The 24732-nt window shown below is 38.1% G+C and overlaps 1 protein-coding gene across 4 annotated transcripts in view; it reads left to right on the plus strand.

Annotated features, from left to right (window-relative positions):
• LOC150076258 (solute carrier family 41 member 1-like) overlaps positions 1–24732 on the plus strand; it is a 192990-nt gene that overhangs the window by 83890 nt on the left and 84368 nt on the right. For all 4 annotated transcript variants that reach the window (XM_090387763.1, XM_090387760.1, XM_090387762.1 and 1 more), the window contains one exon: positions 15919–16065. In XM_090387763.1, coding sequence (XP_090243889.1) covers positions 15919–16065 — 147 coding nt within the window. The remainder of the gene's footprint in view (positions 1–15918; positions 16066–24732) is intronic.

A 24732-nucleotide genomic window follows, 5' to 3' on the forward strand; every position in this document is an offset into this window, starting at 1 on the left:
ATTTTATTAAAGTCTGTATTATTTTTGTTCTCTATGTTTTTTAATTTGTTCCTTTTCGACACGAGAGGCTTCTTGCTTTTATCCTTGCATAAAATTACTACCTGTTGCTTACTCTACCGAATCAACTTTAGTGACTGAGTTAGCGTCATATAGGAAATGATGTCATTTCCGTATTTCCATATTTTAGTATGAACTTACTCTACCGAATCAACATCAGTGACCGAGTTAGCATCGTTAGTGCCATTTAGGAAGTAATTGTGTAATTTCCGTAAGAAAATTTTGTTACCAATCGGTTTTCCTCCAGTGCCACCATAGATGTTTTCACATCAAAAGCAATTATTAAAATAATATTTTAATGATAGCAATGCTTCATTTATGAAGTTGTTAGAAATTTATGTCTCCTGATTTTTATTTCATATAGTTTATAAGATACACATATGAAAATTATACCGTATATAGTTACAGCATTGGCAAAGGCATATATTTTTTTTTTCAGTGCACTCCCAGCATATATTTTTCAATGTTGTCTGAACTGTTTTCTTCCCATGTTCAGCAAGGGTGTGGGACCAGTATTATGATGGAGGAACAACAATTCAGATATTTTCCTTGTGGGGCAAATTCATGGAATGAGTTTCCAACTTTGTAACATTTACACATTGTGATTTAAGAACAAATAACTCAAAGCACTGTGGCTACAACTTTTCTGATGATGCCCTTGTGAGTTCCCCCACACTCTCCCTTGAACTCAGCAAAATGATTAACCAAGATCTCATTCACCACAGTGATACTTGTTTTCTTTTCACCCTCTTTATGTGCATTAGTAATGGTGATTGTCATGCAGGTCTGCTTCTTCCATCTCCACCCAGTCATGTACTTTATCCAGCATCAAATGATGCTTACTGATTGGACCTAAACCCAGAACTTGACAAATCCTGGTTGTCAAGACTCATTACAGATGCTGAACTATCAATAGCACTCTATTATGGTATAAATCTTATTGGTATAAATTATGGCATAAATCATAATAACGAAGAATGTCAGTTCTAAATCCAGTCAGATTCAGCTTTTGCTATGATAGCATAAAAATAAAACAGTTACCTGGATAATTTTCTCCTTTTGTTATACAGCAGAGTCAATACATAGTATTGTAAATTTATAAATGCTTCTGTTGCAGTTTTTCCCCCTTAATATAACAGGATATTATTAAGTTTATTTAAATTTGCAGAAGCCATAAAGTCATAGAAAGTCATGTGGTGTTGTTACATTTCAGGTACTTTTTTTTTTTAAAGTTAAAAACGTTTTTACTGGCATTCCAAAAATTTTGTAAAGAAAAATCGTGTGTGAAAAGCATTGCGAAAATTTATTCCAGTTTAATTTATCTTTTGCTGGGTCAAATTTAATGAAATTTTGCACAGAGCTTTATTTTAGCTCTGTACTAGAGGGAAAAACTTTCAAACATCTGAAAATTGCAGTAGTTTTTCAAGGATAGTGCAAAATATGAACATGTGATCAAGGATTTTCTCACATAATAAACGGGATAATGTGGATGTATAGCATATCGTTGGAAAGCCAAGGAATTTAGAAACAGAAATATTAAGGTTTTAAGATACAAAAAAACTTTCAGAAACTGGGAAATGCATTAATTTGTAAATGCATCTGGTTTCAAGGCACCTGGTGTTTTCAGATTGAATGTAATTTTTTTTTCTTTACAATTAAACTCTGAGGCTGGAAAAGAGTTCTGCATGTTTATGAAAACATTTTTCAACTTGTACATGTCATCAGGTCTTTCAATAAATACTACACGTAATGGAACAACTATAGATGGTGTATTCAGTCGTGAACTAAAAACATTGTTATATTATTATCCATGAATTTTATTAATATCTGAAAATTAAAGCATTTATAACACCTGCCGATGACTCTTAAATGTAAAACACATTAAATTGAATTTCCTTTTTTTTTTTTTTTCAAAGATTTGCTCTTCAGTATGGGATAGCACGCCAGCCATCCAAAAGATTTAAGTCATCCAAACGTTGAAGTTATATTCCTACCACCACAGTTATACTGTTGGTCCTTGAGGTTCTCACAGACATTCTCTCAGATATGCCAGACAAGCTGTACTTGCTACCTGGGAGTCTAAAACGCTGATGGAACTGATATTCAGGTGACACTCAAGTCAAGTGGACCCAATTTCGGTGAAGTCCGGACGGTCTGTGACAGCCAAATCCTCTGCTTGCACCTTCACTTCACGATGGTGGGACTGTTAGTAATCCTGGGTTAACCTCCATGCACAAGTACATGGTCGGTGACCACCCAGGTGTGAACAGGGGTCAAGGTGTGGCGCCAACACCACATGGAGGAACGCCGCCCCTCTATGTTACCAGACAGTACTAGGTGGTAGATGACTCTCATCAGCCGGTGAAATACCACCACTTTGCTTATTGGAAGCTTGAAGTGGCGGAACCCATGTTTAGTCTCTAGAGCTAAGTTCCGGTCAACCCTTCCCTATCTCTTCCATCATGCAGTATGATTGATGACTTTTGAGGTTATGATGAACGTCATGGTGAGATACAGTATTCCTTACATTTCGAGGGTACAGCTCTAAAATGGTGTTTGCAGGCCGTCCGCTAGTTAGTACACCGGACCGAACCTATTGGTAACTCTCTAGGAGGCTTCCGGATCAGCTAGTGTATAATCTTGCTACCTCTACTCTGCCAGATAGTGACTGGATGGAGTCCTAGTAGTGTGTATGCGGGGAGCATTGTCGAGGCCACATTATGTCAAGGATCTGGGTATATTCTTACCACATGTACCCCACATCCGAAAATTTCATTCCTTCATACAGCATGTCCCACCCACTTTTTCTTACTATTGAATATATCATGAATTGTCAAACTAATAGAGCAAGCTTATCTGCGAAAAGATCTAAACCTCCCAAGCACTTCCTAATTCATTTCACAAATATACGTGGTCTCAATCCTAATCTCAACGATGTCCATTTCCACTTGCAGTCTGCCAAACCCCATGTACTTTTTCTGACAGAATCTCAGCTCTCGGTTGATTCAACCACTGGTCATCTCAATTGCCCAAATTATTTGCTGTATAATTCCTTTTGCCTCAAAGGTGGTACTTGTGAATATGTCCGTTCCGATATTCCCTGTCAGAGAGTTGGTAATTTGGAATCTCCTATTTTCGATCTTCTCTGGCTTAAAATCTCTCTACATCATTGTGTCAAATTCAACTGTTGTCTCTACCATTCTCCCATCTCCACTAATCACTTTGAGCTGTTTGACTTCCTCTCTTTACAACTAGACTTTCTCCAGTCCATCTTTCTTAACAGTGATGCAATTTTCCGTGGTGATTTTAATGTTCACAACTCCAGCTGGCTTCTGTTTTCTAGTCACACCGACCCAGCTTGGTCGAGATGCTGAGGCTTTTGCAATTACTAATGACCTTGCTCAGATTGTTCATTTACCTACACAAGAATACTGAACAATCCTAACAATGCAGCCAACACGCTTGATCTTTTTCTCACAAACAACAACCCTTCTAAGTACACGGTCGAAGTGAGTGATCCTTTAGGCACCTCAGATCGCAACTTGGTGACTGTCTCTTCTCTAATGAAGCCTCTATCTCATGGCTATTCCCAACCTCATATTGTTTGGCATTACAAGAATGCAAAATGGGATGACCTGCGAGATTTCTTTTCCTTGGTCGGATTACTGTTTCAAAACTTCTGATGTCAACGTTTGCTCAGATCGTGTCAGTGAAATTATTCTTGTAGGAATGGAATCCTTTATTCCACACTCCACTTTAAAATCTCGTCCTTTATCTAAACCTTGGTTTTCCAATAAATGTGCTAGGGCTGTTCAAGAGAAGAAAATTGCATATCGTAATTGGCTTGTTTCCAAATCTTCAGTTTCGTTTTCTGCCTACACAAAAGCTCGCAACAATTGTAAAGCAGTTATTAATTAGTCCAAACTAGATTTTGAACAGGCTAAGAGTAGAAAACCTGCTTCTTGCCTAATGGTAGCCGAGCATTCTGGTCTCTTGCCAAAGCTATTGGCCGCAACTCTTGCCCATCTCTGCTCCCACCTCTGTCCAAAGCAGATGGTTCTATTATCACTTCAAGCCAAGGATAAAGCTGACCTGCTAGCATCCCATTTTTCTTCCAGCTCATGTATTAATGATCTTGGTAAAACACCTCCCACCATTCCTAACACGCTCCATTCAATGCCTCCTGTGGTCTTCCGTCAAAAGGATATCAGAAGGATTTTGATGAATCTTGATGCTAAGAAAGCTCCAGGTCCTGATGGTATTTCTCCACTTGTTCTCAAAACCTGTGCTCCTGAACTTACTCCTATTCTTTGCCGCCTTTTTTCACTTTCTTATTCCAAAGGTGTTTTTCCTTCTGCTTGGAAATTTGTTCATATCCAGCCAGTTCCTAAAAAGGGTGACAAATCCCTCCCATCCAATTATCGTCCCATTGCAATTACTTCTACTCTTTCTAAAGTAATGGAGAAATCAATTAACTGCCAACTCTTAAAACTACCTAGAAACCTTCCATCTGATCAACGATCACCAGTATGGATTCCGTCAGTGTCGATCCACTGGAGATATTCTGGCTTATGTTACCCATTTATGGACTAATTCAATGGAAAGGTTCGGTGAAACACAAGTAGTTGCTCTTGACATCTCAAAGGCTTTTGATCGTGTTTGGCATAAAGGTCTTCTAAACAAGCTTCCATCTTATGGTTTGCCAACTGTTTTTAGTAATTGGTTATTCAGTTTTCTCTCTGATCGCTCACTGCGGGTGATGGTAGATGGCTCTCTGTCTTCTAACTTCTCCACTAATGCTGGTGTCCCCTAAGGTTCAGTTCTTTCCCCCACTCTTTTTGTCTTGTATATTAATGACCTTCTTCCATTGACTGGAAATCCTATCCATAGTTTTGCCGATGATAGCACATTGCATTCCACTTTCCATTTTGAGAAACCTTGTCCTGCTCAATCAGCTTCAACTTCTCCAAAATCTGCTACCAATTCCTTAAATGCCGATCTTCAGGTAATTCTCCAGTGGGGCAAACACAACTTAGTTGATTTCAACCCTTCTAAACTCAGTCTTGTCTTATATCTCGCAAAAAGGTTTCTTCTGCTCCTATGCTTATCTTTTGTGACACTCCAATTTCTAGGCAAAATGATATATCTCTTTTGCGGATTACCCTGACTTCTAATCTCTCTTGCACAAGCACATTACAAATATTGCTTCCTCTGCATCTAAAAATCTTGGTTTTCTCTTTTGCTCTCGGCGTTACTTTTCTTCCAAACAGCTGCTCACTCTGTATAAATCGCAAATCTGCCCTGCCATGGAATATTGTTCCCACAACTGGGGTGGTGCCCCCAAAACCTCTCTCAGGCTTCTTGATTCCATTCAGAAGAGGGCAGTTAGGTTAATTAATGATTCATCTGTAACAGAGTCTCTCCACTCACTTTTTCATAGACTTACTGTTTCTGCTGCATGCCTCTTCTACAGATACTTCCATGGGCACTGTTCTTCTGAATTGGCTTCTATAATTCCTGCTCTCTCTTTCAAAACAGTCCGAACATGTGCCGCCACCAGCCAACATCCATTTACTGTCCAACTTCAAACTCACAGAACCAACTTTTCATCTTCCTCATTTATTCATTCAACTGCCATTTTCTGGAACAACCTTCCTTCATATGTATTTCCTGAAAATTACAATCTACAGAAGTTCAAGTCCAATGTCAACAAATATCTTCTTTCGTCTTCTCAACCTTCAACCCAAGCACGGTACTAAGTACTATAGGTTCTAATACCTCTTGTGTTTGGGGTTCACATAAAAAAAAAAAAAAAAAATTAAAACTCATTGCATCAGAAAATCATTACAATGGATTTTGTAAAAAATTGATTCCGAATCTATTGAAGTAATGGAGGCATGGAAACATTTCTTAATTGTGGACTGTATCAGAATCATAGCTTTATCTCTGAGAGAAATCAACATTAAATGTGTGTGGAAAAATGTATGGCCATACTCGGTTCATTCAGGAAATATGGTCGAACCGTCAGAAAATGAAATCAGTGCAATAGTAGAACTTGGTACGAGGGGAAGGTTTTGATGATATATGACTATTGAAGTCCTCATGGGTAGCACAGTTGATAGAATCGCCCTCCTCCCCACACCGAGTGGAAAAGACCTGAGTTTGAATCTCGTTAATGACAGGAGGAATTTTTTTGGGTCTTTTTTCACAATGTGACTGAGTTAATCGGACTCAGGTGAGGGTAGCATGGTTTTTTCTCCCCGAAATGGTTTTTCGTCCAGCAAAACAGAAAATCAACCTCGTGACACACATGCAATTTATACACAGTATACACAGAGTAACATGGCCTTGGTTGCTGATGCTCCTAAAAAAAAAAAAAAAAAAAAAATATGATTACTGAAGATGTTCAAGAGTACTGGTAGTAAAAGAGGCTGATGAAGCAGATTTTATGAAAATCGTATCAGAGATAAAACCAAATCAATTCAGAGGATGGTAGCGCAGATAAATTCTAAACTTCCAAAAAGCATATGGGAGGGTATAAAGTTAGCTGAGCAATTAGAATCATATTTTTTGAATGCAGATTCCTGACTGAAAGGAGCCCAAAGTTCAAAAGGAGATTCAAAAATGCTTAGTTCCATATAATGAAATTCACAAAGATTTATCAAACCAAAGCAAAGAAACCCAGATTACTTATTTTTTAAAGAGAGCAGAAGATACACAAAATCTTGAATGGTGTATTTTTGTTAGACGAAATAGTGTATTTTTGTTAGCTTTTTGGAACGTAACCTCCCTTTTTGTACTTTTTCTTAGGCCCGTATAACACGGTTTCACACAACATAACATTTTATAGGAACCTAACGACCATGTTATCGACTGTGAAGATTACCTGTATATGCGAAAATGCTTAAAAACAAGTGCAATGCAAACTGAGCAGCAGATGTTTAAAAAGTGAACTCTTTTACCAATTGTTTTGAAAGTGCAGCTACAACCATTATATTATATTATATTATATTATATTGGATGAGTGGTAGACCTATAGAGCAGAAGTTTCCAGTTGGTGGATTGCAGTCTGCATCCAGACTACCAGTGATTTTTCATAGTCAGACTATGAGCAATCTGAACCTAAGCCAGTAATTTGTACAGAAAGTGCCGTTTATCCCTGTTTAATTTGACATTGGATTTTTTAAAATGTATGTATGTATTTCAAAGTCACTCCATTTCCTGACCAACAATATAGGGTTTCATAGGCATTTTTAGTACAGATTATTGAAAATACATCTACAATGAAGTTCAAGGTCTGAATTGGCTCCCGTGACTTGTGAATAGCTTGTTTAATTAGAAAAGATGGCCAAAGCTCTACAGGCAAACATCATTATAACAAAAATTTGCTCGTATTATTGCATATAGTATTGTTAAAAGTATTTGTCACCTTTAAATTTTACATTTTTATCCACTTCCCATAAACTGCATGTGAAACTGTGGAGATTCATGTAACTAACTCACACTATGGATGCATATCTACTCTATTTTGTTTACACGATAGGGAGGGGGAAGAAATATACTGATTGCTAACATTACAAAATGTGCAGGTTCCCACAACAGATGCTATGATGAAAATGCTGCATGTGATGTTCTGTCTCATTTTTGCTGATTCATTTTTGAAACTAGAGGAGTGGTCAACATGCTTTCTCAACTGAACAACAGAGTGCTGTTGTATCACCTAGTTATGATGTTTGATAATTAAAAATTTGTTAAGTGACCTGATTTTTTTATTCGCTTTTCTGTATGCTATTTATTTTGCATTTCATCTAGATATTTATTACATGCAATAAAATAAAAATATATAAAACTGTAATGGTAGTAATTTTTTTGAATTAACTATATAAAATTAGAGCTTCAAATTTATAAAATAGCTAATTTTATTTGGCCTTTTTGAAATTACAAGAAGTTGGGAGGACTGTCTTGTCCCATTTTATTTTTTTTTTTTTTTTTTTTTTTGCCAGCAGGATTTAAACTGTCAAGTTGAATGATTTCAAATTGAAATTGGTTGCCCAACTAATACCAGCAGGCGCCTCCGTAGCCAGGTGGGAAGGAGCAGCAGTGCGTAGCACACGCTTCTTGATTAGACCGGGGGTTCGAGCCTGTCACCACCAAATACGGAGGATGCGAAAAGGTCAGGGAATGACCACCGCATATCCCGGAGCAATATGGCCTTAGTTGCTAATGCTCCTAAAATCCAAATAACAAACAAACAAACAAACTAATACCAGCACATAGTAATAGAGGCATGTGATGTGAAGCAAAGATGCATGTGGAGTCATATACTTATCTGGGACAAGTTATTAGCTGTAATAATGATAAATGGCTGGAAGTCAAGAGAAGAATAAATTTTGGATGGATAGCATTCAGGAAATATAGTCACATACTGAAGAGCAATATCCCAGTTTGTCTGAAACGTAAAATAATGAATCAATGTATACTCCCCACCATGACTTATGGAAGTGAAACTTGGGCACTCACCAAAAGAATGGAAGAGAAGCTGAGAACTACACAGCGAAGAATGGAACGAATTATATTGGGAATCAGACTGTTAGATAAGAAGAGAAACACATGGATTAGGCATCAAACTTAAGTAAAGGACATTCTTATCAAAACTAAAGAATTAAAATGGTCTTGGGCAGGACACATAGCTCGAAGACATGATGACAGATGGATTAAGAAAATAACAGAATGGTTTTTAACAGAATAACAGAATGGAAATAACAGAACCCAAGAGGACCTAGAAGAAAACCTGAAAGATAAAGGCGGAGATGGATAGATGAAATTCGTGAGTTTTTGGGTAATAAATGGATGGCCAGTGCTCAAAACAGAAGGAACTGGAAAGTTGCTGGAGAGGCCTTCATCCTGCAGTGGATTGAAAATGGCTGATGATGATGTGATGCAAAAAAGCAAGTGTATAAGTTTATGTAGCATCAGCAAAAAAAAAAAAAAATTCACACAACCATTCCCCCTAAAAGTTTCTCCAGTTCCTCCTTGAATTTAAGCTGTCAACTTCCACAACAACCCAGGTAGGCAGGAGCAGCAGTGCATAGCACACGCTTCTTGATTAGACTGGGGTTCGAGCCCGTGACCACCAAATACAGAGGATGCGGAAAGGTCAGGGAATGACCACCGCATATCCTCAGAGCAATATGGCCTTAGTTGCTAATGCTCCTAAAAACCAAATAGCAAACAAACAAATCCACAACGACAGATGGAAGTTTGTTCCAGCAATTAACCACCTGCTGGCTAAAGGCAAATTTCCGCACATCTATTCTACAGCTGTCTTTCCTCAATTTGAGGTGCCTCCATAGCCAGGTGGGAAGGAGCAGCAGTGCATAGCACACGCTTCTTGATTAGACCGGGGTTCGAGCCCGTCACCACTAAATATGGAGGATGTGGAAAGGTCAGGGAATGACATATCCCGGAGCAAGATGGCCTTAGTTGCTAATGCTCCTAAAAAAAAAAACCAAACCAAAACCCAAAAAAACCTCAATTTGAATTTACACTCCCTTAGCATTAGCATTTAGCATTAGTAGAGGCATTTGATGCAAGAAAGCAAGCTTATGCAGCATCAGCCAAAAAAAAACCCACTTCCACTTCACCCCTCTGTTCGTTCAAAATACCTGTCCAGCTGAGCCTTAAACTTATTTAGGCTATCAACCTCCACGAGAAGGGATGGAAGTCTGTTCCACCAACCAACCACCCGCTGGCTAAAGGCAAACTTCCGCACGTCCATCCTACATCTCTTTCCTCAGTTTGAATTTATGCCCTCTCAGGTGATTATTCTAAGCTAGAGGAAGAATCCCATCAGCATTGAGCATGCTCAAACCATTCAAGGCTTTATACACCTCTATCAGATCACCTCGCTGGTGCCTAGTCTCCAGACACTGTAATTTGCAAAACTTGAGCCTTTCTTCGTAAGAGCAACTCTTTGTTCCATTCACTAATCTTGTTGCCCTTCTCTGTACTCGTTCCAGCAGCTCTACATCCTTCTTGAAATGAGGCCTCCAGACCTGTATACAGTACTCTAGGTGTGGCCTGACCATTGCCTTATACAAGGGAATAATCACCTCCTTATCCCTGCTAGAAAAATTCCTGTATATCATTGACAATACTCAATGAGCTACTCTTGCAGCCCGTCTGCACTGCTCAGAGAACTTCATATCTGCCTGCACAACCACCCCCCAAGTCCCTTTCATTCTCCACCACTGTCAGTGCAGTACCACAGAGTTGATACGTTGCTCTGGGGTTGCTGTTTCCCATGTGTAGTACTTTACATTTGTCAATGTTAAACTTCATTTGCCACCTTTCGGCCCATCTGCTCAACCTTTCCAGATCCTGTTGCAGCAGCATAGTGTCAGTAGTGCCCTTGACAACCCTGCCAACCTTTGTATCGTCTGCAAACTTGGACATTAAGCTTGATATACCATCATCAATATCATTTATAAATACAGAAAACAATAATGGACCCAACACTGAGCCCTGAGGGACTCCACTAATAACATTAGTCCACGATGAGCAGTGTCCATTGATTACCACTCTCCTCTGTCTTCTCCCCCCTCAACCACCCCTTTATCCATAGCAGCAATTTGCCTCCAATGTCACACTGCTCCAATTTGTGTAGCAGTCTTCCATGTGCAACAGTATCAAAAGCCTTTCTAAGATCCAAGTATATAATATTAAAGCTATTCCCTGCATGCAGTTCTTTTGTGGCTGCATCATAGTATCCAATCAAATTGGTCAGGCAAGATTTCCCCTTAACAAAACCATGCTGTGTCCGAGCTATAACTGAAGTCTTGTCTAAATGATCCTGCAGTGTTTCTTTAACCATCTTAGGTTCGTAATCTGAGCAAGTGGAAGAATCCCATCAGAATTCAGTGTGTTCAACCAATCAGATCAGATCACCTCACAGGTGCCTAGTCTCCAGCCGCTGCAATTTGCAGAACTTAAGCCTCTCTTGGTAAGAGGAACCCTTCGTTCCCCTTACCAGTCTTGTTGCCTTTCTCTGTACACGCTCAAGCAAATCTACATCCTTTCTAAGTTGAGGCCTGCAGACCTGTACGCAGTATTCAGGGCATGGCCTGACCATTGCCTTATACAAAGGAATAATCACCTCCTTTTCCCTGCTAGCAAAATTCCTGTATACCATTGACAAAACTCTATGACTTGCCCTTGCAGCCTGTCTGCATTGCTCAGAAAACTTCATATCCGACTGCACAATTACTCCCAGGTCTTTTTCATTTTCGACACCCTAAGTGTAGTACCACACAGTTTAGTACCTAAGTGTAGTACATTCCTCTGGGATTACTTCTGCCCATATGCAGTACTTTGCATTTGTCAACGTTAAACTTCATTTGCCATTTCTCAGCCCATCTGCCGAAATTTTCTAGATCCTATTGCGGTAGCACTGGCATTACTGTCATTAACAACCCTGCCAACCTTTGTATCATCTGCAAACTTCGACACTAAGCCTGATACACCTTCATCAATATGACTGATAAATATACAAAACAACAGTGGGCTCAACACTGAACCCTGTGGGACTCCACTAATAGCATTAGTCCACAAAGAGCAGTGTCCATTGATTACCACCCTCTGCCTTCTACCACTCAACCACGCTTTTTATCCATAGTAGCAACTTACCCTTGATACCACTCTGCTCCAATTTGTACAGTAGTGTTCCATGCGCAACAGTGTCAAAAGCTTTCCTGAAATCCAAGTACAATCATTCCTCGTATAGCACGATAGTTGTGTTCCTAGAAACCCTCGTGCAATATAAACAACAGGCCCTATGGGAAAAATAGGGTTAGTCGCCGACCACCCAAGATTGAACACGCATTTTTAACCAAAACATTATCAAACACAATAAATAGTTGTAATAAAATACTTACGTATTTTATTACGACTATTACGTAATAAAATATTGCTAATGCTTTCACTTCTATCATAAGGAAACTTGTTTTTTGTTTGATTTTCTATCCAAACAGATAACAGCCTTTCCATCTCTTCCAATTCTTTGTGTTTTAATCTAATGGATTTTAATTACACTTTGAGTTGTTCCTGCTATGAAAGTTGTTTTTATTTTCTCTGCATTCTTTGTAATTCTCGGCGTTGCCTCATTTAGGCCTGTAGCACGTGCAATATCACATGGGCTTTCATTTCGCTCAAAGCGTTTCACAATTTCATATTTTTTCTCTATTAGTAAAATAATAAGAGGAGTTTACCTCAATATAGTACGTAGAACCCTTCCGTATGATACCCTCCAGAAATGAAAACGGAAAAAACGAAAAAATCGACAACTTACCAGTACATTAAAGCAAAATATAAATAATTAAATAATCAATTTAACATAATTCAGAATCAATTTAAAACGATTACAAATCAAATTAACGCAATTAAAAGAATCTAACGAAAATATTCAGAACGATTTTCCTTTCCTTCCATATTGAGGTAAACTCCTCATTATTTTACTAATATGATTATCAACATAGAACATATTGAGTATTACAGCTCTGATTCATACTATCTAATTTTTTCTCTATCCGCAGAGGCGGACTGGCCATAAGCCTTACCGGGGAAACCTCGATGGTCCGGAGGCCGATGTTATTTTGGCCATAAACCATAGTATGAGGCCACTATAAATTTTCCCGGCTAAGAATTTTTGAACCAGTCCACCTCTGTTTATCGATATCGCTTTTCTTTTTCTCTCTGAATCTGCAGTGTCTTCACCAGGATGCTTCATTTTCACACCTTTTAATTATTTTACTCATTTTTAGGGAATAAAGCACAATAACAAAATGAGGAGGCATGCTTGATACACATAGACAAAGTTGTGAGTGCATGTAACAACTGAATAGACAACACCGTAAAGGCAGAGATATACTATTAACACCTCACATTTCACATAACAATAAAATTCCAGTTGCATTTCTGCTAGTGGAATCTGTTATAAACTGGTAGTAAACTCGATCTAATTGCATTTGCAATAATACCAATAGCTGGAATTGTGTTGGTTTTTACGTTATTATGGTGAAATGTGTTTCCCCTTCACTGATATAAAAAACAAATACATTTTCAGAATCTTCTCTTCATTGCTATCGTGTTGCGTTCGGTTGGGATGATTCTGCGTTCAACTGCCATTTCTTGTAAACACAAAGGCGAATCGTGCATAAGCGAATTCAGTTTGTGTTATATAAGATATCGTTCCCCTATTTATAAATCGTGTATGATCGAATTCGTGTAGTGTAAACACGTGTTATACGAGGACTGACTGTATATGTTATCAAAATTATTTGCATCCAGTTCCTTTGTAACTACATGGGCAACTGCAGGGTATTCCTGTTTTTTTTAGGACTATAATATTTGAACATGAACTGACCCACCACCTCAAACACATTAAACAGTTGAGAACCAACATACTTTGTCCTCATGACAGTCAAAAAGCAGTAATATGTATTTGCTGAACTTTCAGTAGGCATTAGTTCACTGTTCAATATGATCTCCATGACGGTGTACAGTAGTGGCGTCACCACTTGTAACTCATTTCAAGAGGTCTAGGTTCGAATTGCATCATAGACTAGAAGGAACTTCTAAAGGCCTTGTCAACAGAGGCTATGATTAGCCAATTTCAGCCAGAGAGGGTAGACTGTGAGTTGATTTGGGTTTCTTGGTCTGGGCAATATGCAGACAGGCTTAGACACACACTTGTACAGAATATAATACAGAATATAATAGAATACAGACATAATACACAATGGTGCAATATAGTACTACAGTAAATTGCAGAAACCTTTAAAAACAAAAACAACTTCACAATGAGTTTCCCTGGTATTGCACTACTTTCAAACAAATGGTTAATCTACCATTTATTAAAAATAAGAGACAGCGCTATGACAGCCTATTTTTAAGACTGATCCCTCATCAAGAAGTAGGTGGTCTCTTAAATAAATGACAAAAAAAAAAAACAGACAAAAATACTTTTGGCAATGCCATTTGTTTGAAAGTAGTGCAATAACAGGGCAACTTATTGCAGAGGCAAAGTTTCTTCTGCTGTGAATAATGTATTAATTAAGCAGTTTAAATTCTGGTTGCACAACAAAAATGGTTTATGCTTATAGGAGGCAGTAAACAAAACAGTGACCTTTCTGTTTTTGCAATTTTCTTAGTCAGAAATGCCAAGAGCTCATCAAAGTTACATGTCGATGTATACTAATGTGAAAAGAATTTTTTGGGATAATTTTTATCCATCAAATTTACATAGAGAAGGAAAAAGTACTTTGATTGCTCCTAAGAATTGGTTGGACTTATCAGTGACAATTTCTCTTTTGTAATTTTATTTTTAAATAGGTGCAGAGTGCCGAAACACAACCAATCTGAAAGAAATCCATTTTGAGATGTGTGTTAAAAACACCTATGTTGTGTTACATGACACATTTCTGACACACCTGTCTAGTTTCACACAGTTTTCATATGGAATATGTGTGCTACACGTGGCATTTTACAAGCTCATGTAGCATCGCCCCAAGGATATGCATCTCTTGGAATGGGTGCAGTGAAAAACAACCAGATTAGTCAGGACATATAAAAGGATATTCTTACCACAATGACCTCAGTTCTGTATAGTATAATGCTTTGAAACTGGGCACCTGTGAACAGACCTGATTGGAATGTTTAAGGCTTTAAACGGATTGAGTAAACTATACCTTGATTGCATTCTTACTTTCTTGAGCAATGCGTATAAATGGAACTAAAGTTAAATTGAAAAAAGTGGTCTTGGGATAAATGTGTGAAAATTTCAGCCAGAAAAATTTTTTGTTGCAGCAATTTACCATTATTACCAATATAGGTATTACCTTTCAAACTGGCCATTACAACATATGAATTGCATTTTCCTTTTATACCCCCAGAATTTTCTTTTAGCTTAGGAAAATGCATGTTAGTAAATCTGTACAACTAGTTTACAAATACTGAAACCTGCCTGCTTATTAATTTTTGGTTTTTAGGCATGTTAGCATTCATCACAAAGCACCTATTGTCTTCACTATGTTCACCTGCATGTTATAACTTGACTCCTAATGGATGGATTTTCATAAAATTTTATATTTGGCTCTTTTAGAAAAATTTGTCAAGCCATCTGAAATTTCATTAAAATCCGATCTGTGGAAATCTGGCAAATATTATTTCTTTGTCCATCCTGCATGTAATAACTCAGTTCCTAATGGATGGATGGATTTTTTGTAAAATTTTATTTTTGGGTCTTTCAGGATGATATGCCAAGCCCTTTTCGAATTTCATTAAAATTGGACTAATAAAAATCCAGCAATTATTCCTTCTTTCATACATATCATGTAGGCCATCCATATACTCTATAGTTTAGCTGAAGCACTGGATATTATGTTTGTTGCCATGCAGAGAAACAAATACTTTTAATTTTTGAATAAAACACGTTGCTTTTTGCTTGTTTCTTTGTTATAAGTTATGAATTATTACAAATTATTTGAGTCTTAAACTGTTTCCTTTCTCAGTTTGTCTAGCAAAATTTTCACTTAATACAAATTATTTGAGTATATACTAAATCTGTAACTTGTTGAATTAGTTTAGATTTTAATAATTTGCACTGACTGATTTGGACATAAGTATACAAAAATTTCAAAACACAAGTGAATTAATTTTTTTTTTTAAATTTTCTTTTTATTTTTGACAATTTTATGTGATTGTTGGCTTCTCCCTCAAAACATAAGCACTAATTTAGAAAAGATGTCTCTAGGAAAGCAGATATTTCCAAAGTATACATGGTGTGTTTTCTTTTTACTTTTCCAGGTTTGATCATGGTTGGTGTTGTAATATTCTCCCGCAAGTGTCACATCAACCCAGACAATGTAGCTACTCCAATTGCTGCTTCTTTGGGAGATTTGACTACATTAAGTCTACTTGCAGGTGTTAGTTATTTATTGTATAATAGGATAGGTAAGTCATTTTTATAATGAAGGACATAATGGTAATTTATAAGATGTAAAATAATAGCATTAGTATTATAGCAGCTAAATGATACAAGGAAGTGGACTTTCTTGCACCTGCAAAAAAAAAATAATAATAATAAAAATAATAAAAAATAATAACTCACATTTTCCCTATTGCCAAAAAAAAGTCCAGTGCAGCTTTCAACTTCACCAAACTCTCTGGTATGCAGTTTATGCCAATGAACATGCTGCCCAAAGTAAACTTACAATAACTACCCATCTGTTAACTCCCAAAAATGTTATATTTGTGACTCCTTGTTTCTTTTATATACCTCACTCAGGTTCCCCAAGATATCCAGTTGCCAAGCTTTGCAGTTAGCATCTTCTTTGTATAGATATTGTTAGCAGCTCTCACCAATCTGGTAGCCCTTCTTTGAACCCTTTCTAGAAGCTTTGTCTTTCTTTTGGTGTGGCCTTTGCACCCGAAGAAAGAAGGTTCAAATATGATCTAAGTAATAAAACTATTATAAATATGGCTATAATATTCTAAATGCTGTCTCACCATTGTTTTACATAAAGTGACAATACATCTTTTTCCTACTTTCAAAAATACAATTCATATATGTCCCCTATATATTAATTATGGACAGGACACCATGAGCCTTCCTAGCCACCTGTTTATACTGCATGATAAATTTCATACACTGGTGTGCAAAACTTAAGGCCGACACTATTTCTAAAGATTACAACCACAAAATCTTTACTTAAGGGTACTCTTTACTGATGAGAGTAGATTCATTCTCAGCAGTGATTCTGGACGTCAGCTAATCTGGCGAGAGATTGGTACACGGTATCACCCCGCAAACCACTGAAAGGGATCAATATGGCGGTCAAAGGAGGTGTCTGGGGAGGCATTATCTTGGATGGACATGCACAACTCCAGATACTGGAAGGCGGTACTGTAACCGGTGCACGCTAACCGGTGTACAGTAACCGGTGTACTGAGGTAATCCTTCCCCATGAGCATCTGTTCCGAGGTGCCATTGGCCCCGAGTTCATGTTTATGGATGATAACGGCACACCCCATCTCACTGCAGCTGTTGATATGCTTTTGGAAAATGAGGACATTGTTTGTATGGATTGGCCTGCCCATTCCACTGATCTAAATCCCATCAAACACATATGGGATACTCTGGGGAGATGCCTAGTGGCGGCCCCGAGTGCCAAGTGTTTTTCTCTGTGCGATTTATAGAGTGCTCTTTGAAAAAAAAAATATAGTTTTATTTCTTTTCTCGTGTGGTTTTCTCCTCTTTTGTTCGCATCAAGTGGTTTTTTGCTTGCAAAGTCAGAAGTAAAAACCCAGAAAGGGAATCCACCTTTCTTTTCTTAGTCTTCATATCGAATACTAACCACTCTACTAACTTCAGTATCCGCTTGGTCACTGGTGGCACAGCACCTGCTTCCACGTGGCGGGGCCGGTAACCTGGGTGAAAATCCATCCATCGGGGCTAAAAGGAGCAGAAATGGAAACTGATGTATTTTCACGCTTAGAGCCCAAGAGCTCTCAACATGACAATGACACCGACCATGACTTCTCTCTTTCAAAGAGACTTAAAAAAGACACTAGGAGCAGGAATCTCCAGCTTTCCTTATAGTACATTCTTTGTCTTCCCAACCTGTGACGGCGTCTCCGTAGCCAGGTGGGAAGGAGCAGCAGTGTGTAGCACACGCTTCTTGATTAGACTGGGGTTCGAGCCCGTCACCACCAAATACGGAGGATGCGGAAAGGTCAAGGGAATGACCACCGCATATTCCTGGAGCAATATGGCCTTTGTTGCTAATGCTCCTAAAAACCAAATAACAACAACCAACCTGTGAGCAAGCTCTCCCCTTTCATCATCCAGAGATGCCTAGAAAATGCTGCAGGTTCACCAAAAATGGTCAAACATCTCCAATCAGGAGATTTACTGATAGAGACATCTTACTCAAGACATTCTGAGTTAATACTACAACTCACTTCTTTAAGTGGAATACCGATTCAGGTTACCCCACACAACACTAAATTCTTCCAAGGGAGTGATCTCCGAATGGGATCTGTTAGACGTTTCTGAGGAAGAAATTGTCCAGGAGCTAAAAGATCAAAATGTGTCTCACGCAAAATGAATCATGATCAGAAAAGATGGCAACTTAACTCCCACGCGAAACATAATCTTAACTTTCCGTACTCCAAATCTACCGGGTTCTGTCAAAGCAGGTTATTTGAATTGTCGCATTAGGCCATATATCCCAAATCCGCTTAGATGTTATAAATATCAAAAGTTCGGCCATTCTCAGACAGCATGCCGTGGGGATGCTATATGTCCGAACTTTGGCTGCAAAAATCACATGCAAGCAGAATGCAAGGCTTCGACACCACAGTGTCCTAATTGTAGTGGCAAGCATCCAGCTTACTCCAAAGATTGTGATCTATGGAAGATAGGGAAAAAAAATACAAAAATATAAAATTGAAAATAGTCTCTTAGCGAAAAAACAGGTCAACTTAAGTATATCAAAACGCACTTATGCTTCTACCGTTCACAGACAGGAATCAGTAGCATGTCAGACAGAAGTATCCATCTCCCCAAAAATATCAATATCAGACTGGGCTCGATCAGTACTCTCGATCCAGCATCCATATAAACAAAATTCAGTAGACCAAAGCAACAATATGCCACTTAGAATTCCATCCCAGAGACCTCTGCATTGTCAGGTAGCAGAAAATTTGTCAAGATCGTATCCTGTTGAGGTGAAAGAATCATGCCTAACAAGCATGGATATAGATGATACTATCGGCCAAGAAGAACTGCTTGAAATACGTGCAGAAGGTGATATGGACGATAGCAATGAATCAGGACATCCCACTTTTCCCCGAAAAGAAAAATCAAAACCAGATTGTCATAAACAATCCGCTTATAAAAAGCAGCCAGATACATCTTCCACGAATAAAACCAAATAATGGAACACATCATTCAGTGGAATTGTAGAGGTTTTCGCAGCAATATCGATGATATCAATGAACTAATTCACTGCTTCCATTCTGTTGCCATGTGCCTACAAGAAACCAACTTGACACCCCAAGTTTCCCCTTCAGTCAAAAATTACACTATCTTCAGACAAGATAGATCTGACACTAATAGTGCTCATGGAGAAGTAGCCATCCTGTTGGATTCAAGAGTTCCCTCCAGATGCATTCCATTGAAAACCTGCTTAGAAGCTTTTGCCGCACGCATTGTAATTGGAATCACTGTTACATTAGTTTCAATTTATCTTCCACCTAATCGTCCATACTCTATTCAGGAAATCGAAGATCTTGTGTTGCAACTACCACCTCCCTTCTATATACTAGATGACTTTAATGCTCACCACCCATTATGGGGTTCCCCTAGCTTAGACAGGCGTGGTAAGCTTATTGAAATGGTGATAGACAGACAGGATTTAACATTGTTGAATACTGGCTCATCTACCTGTGTTCATTGTCCTACTGGATCAACCTCCACAATAGACCTTTCCATTTGTTCTCCAGGGCTTTATCCAAGTATTGATTGGGTAACTCTTAATGATCCTCACAACAGCAATCATTTCCTAATAATATGCAAAGTTCAAACTTCCTGTTCATCACAAAGAAATAATACAGTAAAATGGAAATTTCTAAAGGCTGACTGGATAAAATACAGCAGGCTTGTCTCTTTCGACAACCATATCATACAGTGCTCTTCTATCAACCATGTTACTGAACACATTACAAACCAAATTCTAACAGCTGCAACTGCTGCCATTCCACAATACCAAGTCAAGAAAAGGCGAAAATTAAATTATTGGTGGGATGAAGAGTGTAACAAAGCAAAAAAAGAAAAAAAATGAAGCATGGAATCATTTCTACAAACATCCAATCACTTTGAATCTTATTAATTATAAGCGACTTAGAGCAAGAGCTGTTATATCAGACGAAAAGCGAAAAAAGAATCTTGGATTAAATTCGCTTCCTCGGTCAATAAAAATAAAGACAGACTGATTTGGAAAAAGATAAAACTGTTAAATCGCAAATTTCCTCCAACATCTACTCCACTGATTAACTGGAATGGTCAGGAACTTTCTATCCCTGCAGAAATTGTAAATGCACTAGGATCTGTATTTTCTCAGTTGTCCTCCTCAACTGCTTATGACCAATCTTTTCAAAAAATTAAAGATGTAACTGAAAAATCCAAACTGAATTTCACTGACAGATGTGCATTAACATATAATCAACCATTCACCATGGTTGAACTGCAGCATGCTCTTACCAACACAAGGAACAGCGCTGCTGGCCCTGATGGGATATTTTATGTTATGCTCAAAAACTTAGATCCAACATCACACTCGTCACTGCTCATCTTCTTCAATCAAATCTTCACTGAACATACGTTCCCAAGTTCCTGACATCATTCCTACGTACTGGCTATCCCAAAACCTGGTAAAGATTATTCTGTTCCTCATAACTATAGACCAATTTCACTTACCAGCTGTTTGAGCAAAACCCTCGAAAAAATGATTCGTCATCTGACTTGGTATATTGAGTCCCAAAATTTGATCAATAACAATCAATTTGGATTCAGAAAAAATCGATCATCATTGGATCTCAAGATTAAAGCTGAAACAAACATCAGAAATGCATTCATCAAAAAGGAGCATCTTGTTATGGTCTGTCTGGATATAGAGAAAGCCTTTGACATGACATGGCATTTCGGCATATTAAAGGATCTATATTCTCTTGGCCTGAGAGGAAATTTGCCATATTTCATCCAAAATTTCTTACAACAAAGATCATTTCAAGTTCGTCTAAAAACATTGTCCAGGAAGAAGGAATCCCTCAAGAGTCCGTTCTCAGCGCCACTCTATTCGCAATTAGAATTAATCATTTAACTGAACTCATTCCAAAAACAGTGGACTCATATCTTTATGCCGATGATCTCACAATCTTCTGCCATTCTCAAAACATGAACTATATTGAGAGACAATTGCAGATATCAATAAATCGGATCCAGATTTGGATGACACAAAACAGTTACAGACTATCCAGCCAGAAATCGACTGCCATTCATTTCTGTACCATACGTAAAATGTATCCTGATCCTGAGCTCCAATTAGATTACCATCCTGTTCCAATAGCAAATAGTATCCATCTGCTGGGCTTAATTTTTGACAGCAAGTTAAACTATCAAAAACACATTTAACATCTCCGGACAGCTTGTCAAAAAAAAATGAACGTACTCAGAGCCTTATCAGCAACAACCTGGGGAGCAGATCGTTACACCTTGCTTCACTTATATAGATCCATAATCAGATCTTGATTGGACTATGGCACGTCTGTCTTTGATTCTGCTAGGGAAAGTGCTTTATCTTGCCTGAACCCTATTCAACATTCAGCTCTTAGAATAGCCCCTAGGTGCGTTCAGAACATCTCCAGTGCAAAGTCTGTTTGTAGAAGCCTATGAAGCGCCTCTGAAGATCAGAAGAAAGATGTTATTACTGAACTACGCAATCAAGATCCAAAGCCAGTCAACCCATCCTAATTGGTCAATATTTAATGATCCGAAACTCGTGACCTTTTATAGAGACAAACCACAAGCAACTAGGCCTGCAGGTATTAGGTTAATGGAACTAGCAGAAAACTGGAATATACAACTCAATAAAGTCCACCAAGAACATATAGATCACGTTCCTCCATGGTCTGTCATCATGCCATCTTGTGACAATTATTTCCACTAATGGAGAAAACACTCCTTAACAGATAATAACATCCAACAGCTGCACATTGCACATATACAATGTTATCCTGACTTCTCTAAATTATATACTGATGGATCGAAGTCCGAGAGTGGAACAGGTGCAGCAGCGGTATTCCACGACGCTACCATTTCTGCATCACTTCTGACAGAATGCAGTAGTTACACCACTGAATTATATGCCATAAAGCTTGCTCTGGAAAACATTTTCCATCTCTCAATCAAAAAGAGTATAATCTACACAGACTCGCAAAGTGCCATATTAGCAATGCAAAAGATTTCCCCACCTACTCATCCATTACTACAGCTCATCAGATCAGAGTTGATTTGTCTCAGAGATCATCGACAAAAGGTTGTCTTCTGCTGGATCCCAGGCTATACTGGAATACCAGGGAACGGAATTGCAGATGCTGCTGCCAAGCATCCATCCAGCACAGCCCCAATGAATTTTCTGGTCCCGTTCAGTGATTACAAAATGCATATACGAAATATATGTAAGGAACAATGGACACTTCATTGGCAAATGCATATACATAACAAACTCCTTGAAATTAAATCTGTACCGCAATTATGGGCCTCCAATTTCCGCAGAAACAGACAAGAAGAAGTAGTCCTGGCCAGAGCCCAAATAGGCCACACTCCTTTGACCCATCTATTCCTGTTATCAGGTAATGACCCTCCACAGTGAGTGTTCATATTGCCACAGGCTACTCACAGTAAAACATATACTCCTGGAATGCACCTTGTATAACAATTCCCATCTAATTTCATTCACTTCTTTCTCAAACTTATAGGAATTGTCACTTAGACATATCATAGGCGAAAATTCAAACCTTGCAGAATTTTTCTTCTTTCTGAAACGAATAGTTTTATATAACCGTTTCTAACTGCTTCCATAGAAGCCAATAAAACTAGTATTAAATACTATGATAGGTGCAATATGGCCTAAGTAGCCTTTGCACCAGAAAAATCTAAACACAATAACAACAACAACAATGCCTAGTGGCACATCCACACCCACCAGAAAATTTGTTCACCATCTGAAGAATAGCACTGACAGAGGAATGGATGATGTTACCGCAAGAACTTATCAACAATAAGTATGGACAGGCGGTGCAAAGCCTGCATTAACATTAGGGGTGGCCATATCTCCTACTGAGGACCACCTCTTCCCTTTGTTCCATCTTTGGCAGTGATGCATCTGTATCATGGCAGCCAGTGCTATGTTGCCATTTTTGAATAAAGTCCCTCTGTACTGTTTTGTTTCCGTTGTGTTGGTGTTCCTTCATCATTTCTGTACCTCACGAAGTTCCTTTGTTATGCTTTTCCCATATCCAGGCCACTTCTATGAGAAGCTACAGGTGAAAACCTGACTGGTCCTTAAATTTTGCACACCATTGTATCTGATTGTACCATAACCCCCAACCTTTTTCTCCATGGCCAGCTTTAACTTCTCTCCCTCTTTGTGATTTTTGTCCCTTCCCCAGGTTCAGAGCCTTACATTTAGAAGCATTACTTTAATTGCCATTTTTAAGAACTACATGTGCAACTGATCTCACTCATTTTAAAACAAAATGGCGTGATTCTGGTTGTTAACCATCCTTTCTACCTTTAAATTATCATCAAGCTTTGAAAATTTCCCCTGGATTCCCCATCTGTGTCATTAAAGATTAGAAACATGGATGGATCCAGTACTGATTCCTGAGGGACAGAATGTGTTAATCTGGTCCACCCTGAGAAGTGTCCATTTATGACCACTCTCTGTGTATTGTCTCTTAATCAACCCCTGATCCAATGAAGGATCTTTACCATTAATCCTGACCTGCAGTTTATATAATAGCTTTTCATGGAGAACCATATCAAAACTTTGCTGAAGTCAAGAGTATATCAAAAATTATCAAGAATATCAGCCTTGCATCTAACTGTTTTATGACTTCGTAGTAATAAACTAGATTGGTCAGGCAATATGGCCCCTTCAGGAACCCATGCTGCAATCTATTAATTTATACCATTCTTGTCAAGATGGTCCAATTTTTCATGTGTCTTATCCTTAACCACAGATTCGCTGAACTTGGTTAGTCCTAAAATTGAACTCATTGGTCTGTAGTTGCCTACTGCCAGCCTTTCACACCTCCCTTGTACGTTGGAGAGACATTAATGCTTCTATTAATGTAAATTATAATACGATATCCACCTGAATACAACTGAACTGTTTCCAGATGGCGTATTGCCACTGTTCTCTCATGGTTAAAATTATCTTTCAGCTGTAAAGATCACATAAAGTACATGTTGACCCACCTGCCACTTCTGCTAGGCTTTTTATGACTTCTTCACATGGATCAAGTAAGAGACTCATCTAATTCATTCTCTTCTTCTTTTTTTTTTTTTTCTTTTTTTTTTTTTTTATTCACATATGAAAGATTCTTTTTCTCCACATATGTCTTTAGTAGTGATTTCTTATATTCAGCTTAAGCTGTCTTACCCCATCAATGGTTTTGTTACCTATATACTTATATTATAAATCAGTGTCTCACAGTAGGCTGTTGTAACCATCTTATGCATTTCTACTTTGCTCAGTAAAACTCTTAAACCTTGTCATCAACTTTGGGCTATCTTTTGCAGAACTTCCTCACTAGAACAAATGCATTTGTAGTTTCCTGGATAAATACCTTGAGTACTTTCCATGATGAACTTTTATTTAACAGTATATAGTGGTCTCTTCAGTTCAATGAGCCCAAAAATTATTCACCCTGGAAATTAAATGTAAATTTGAAATTTATGACATTGTGACCAGTACCCACTATTTGTTCTTGAACTGTCAAATTTTGGATGCATTTTGGATCCTTGGTGAGAACTAAATGGAGGATATTAAC

This window comes from Mastigoproctus giganteus, chromosome 13, assembly GCF_048544385.1.
Source record: "Mastigoproctus giganteus isolate SK-2022 chromosome 13, ASM4854438v1, whole genome shotgun sequence".
Taxonomy (NCBI): Eukaryota; Metazoa; Arthropoda; class Arachnida; order Uropygi; family Thelyphonidae; genus Mastigoproctus; species Mastigoproctus giganteus.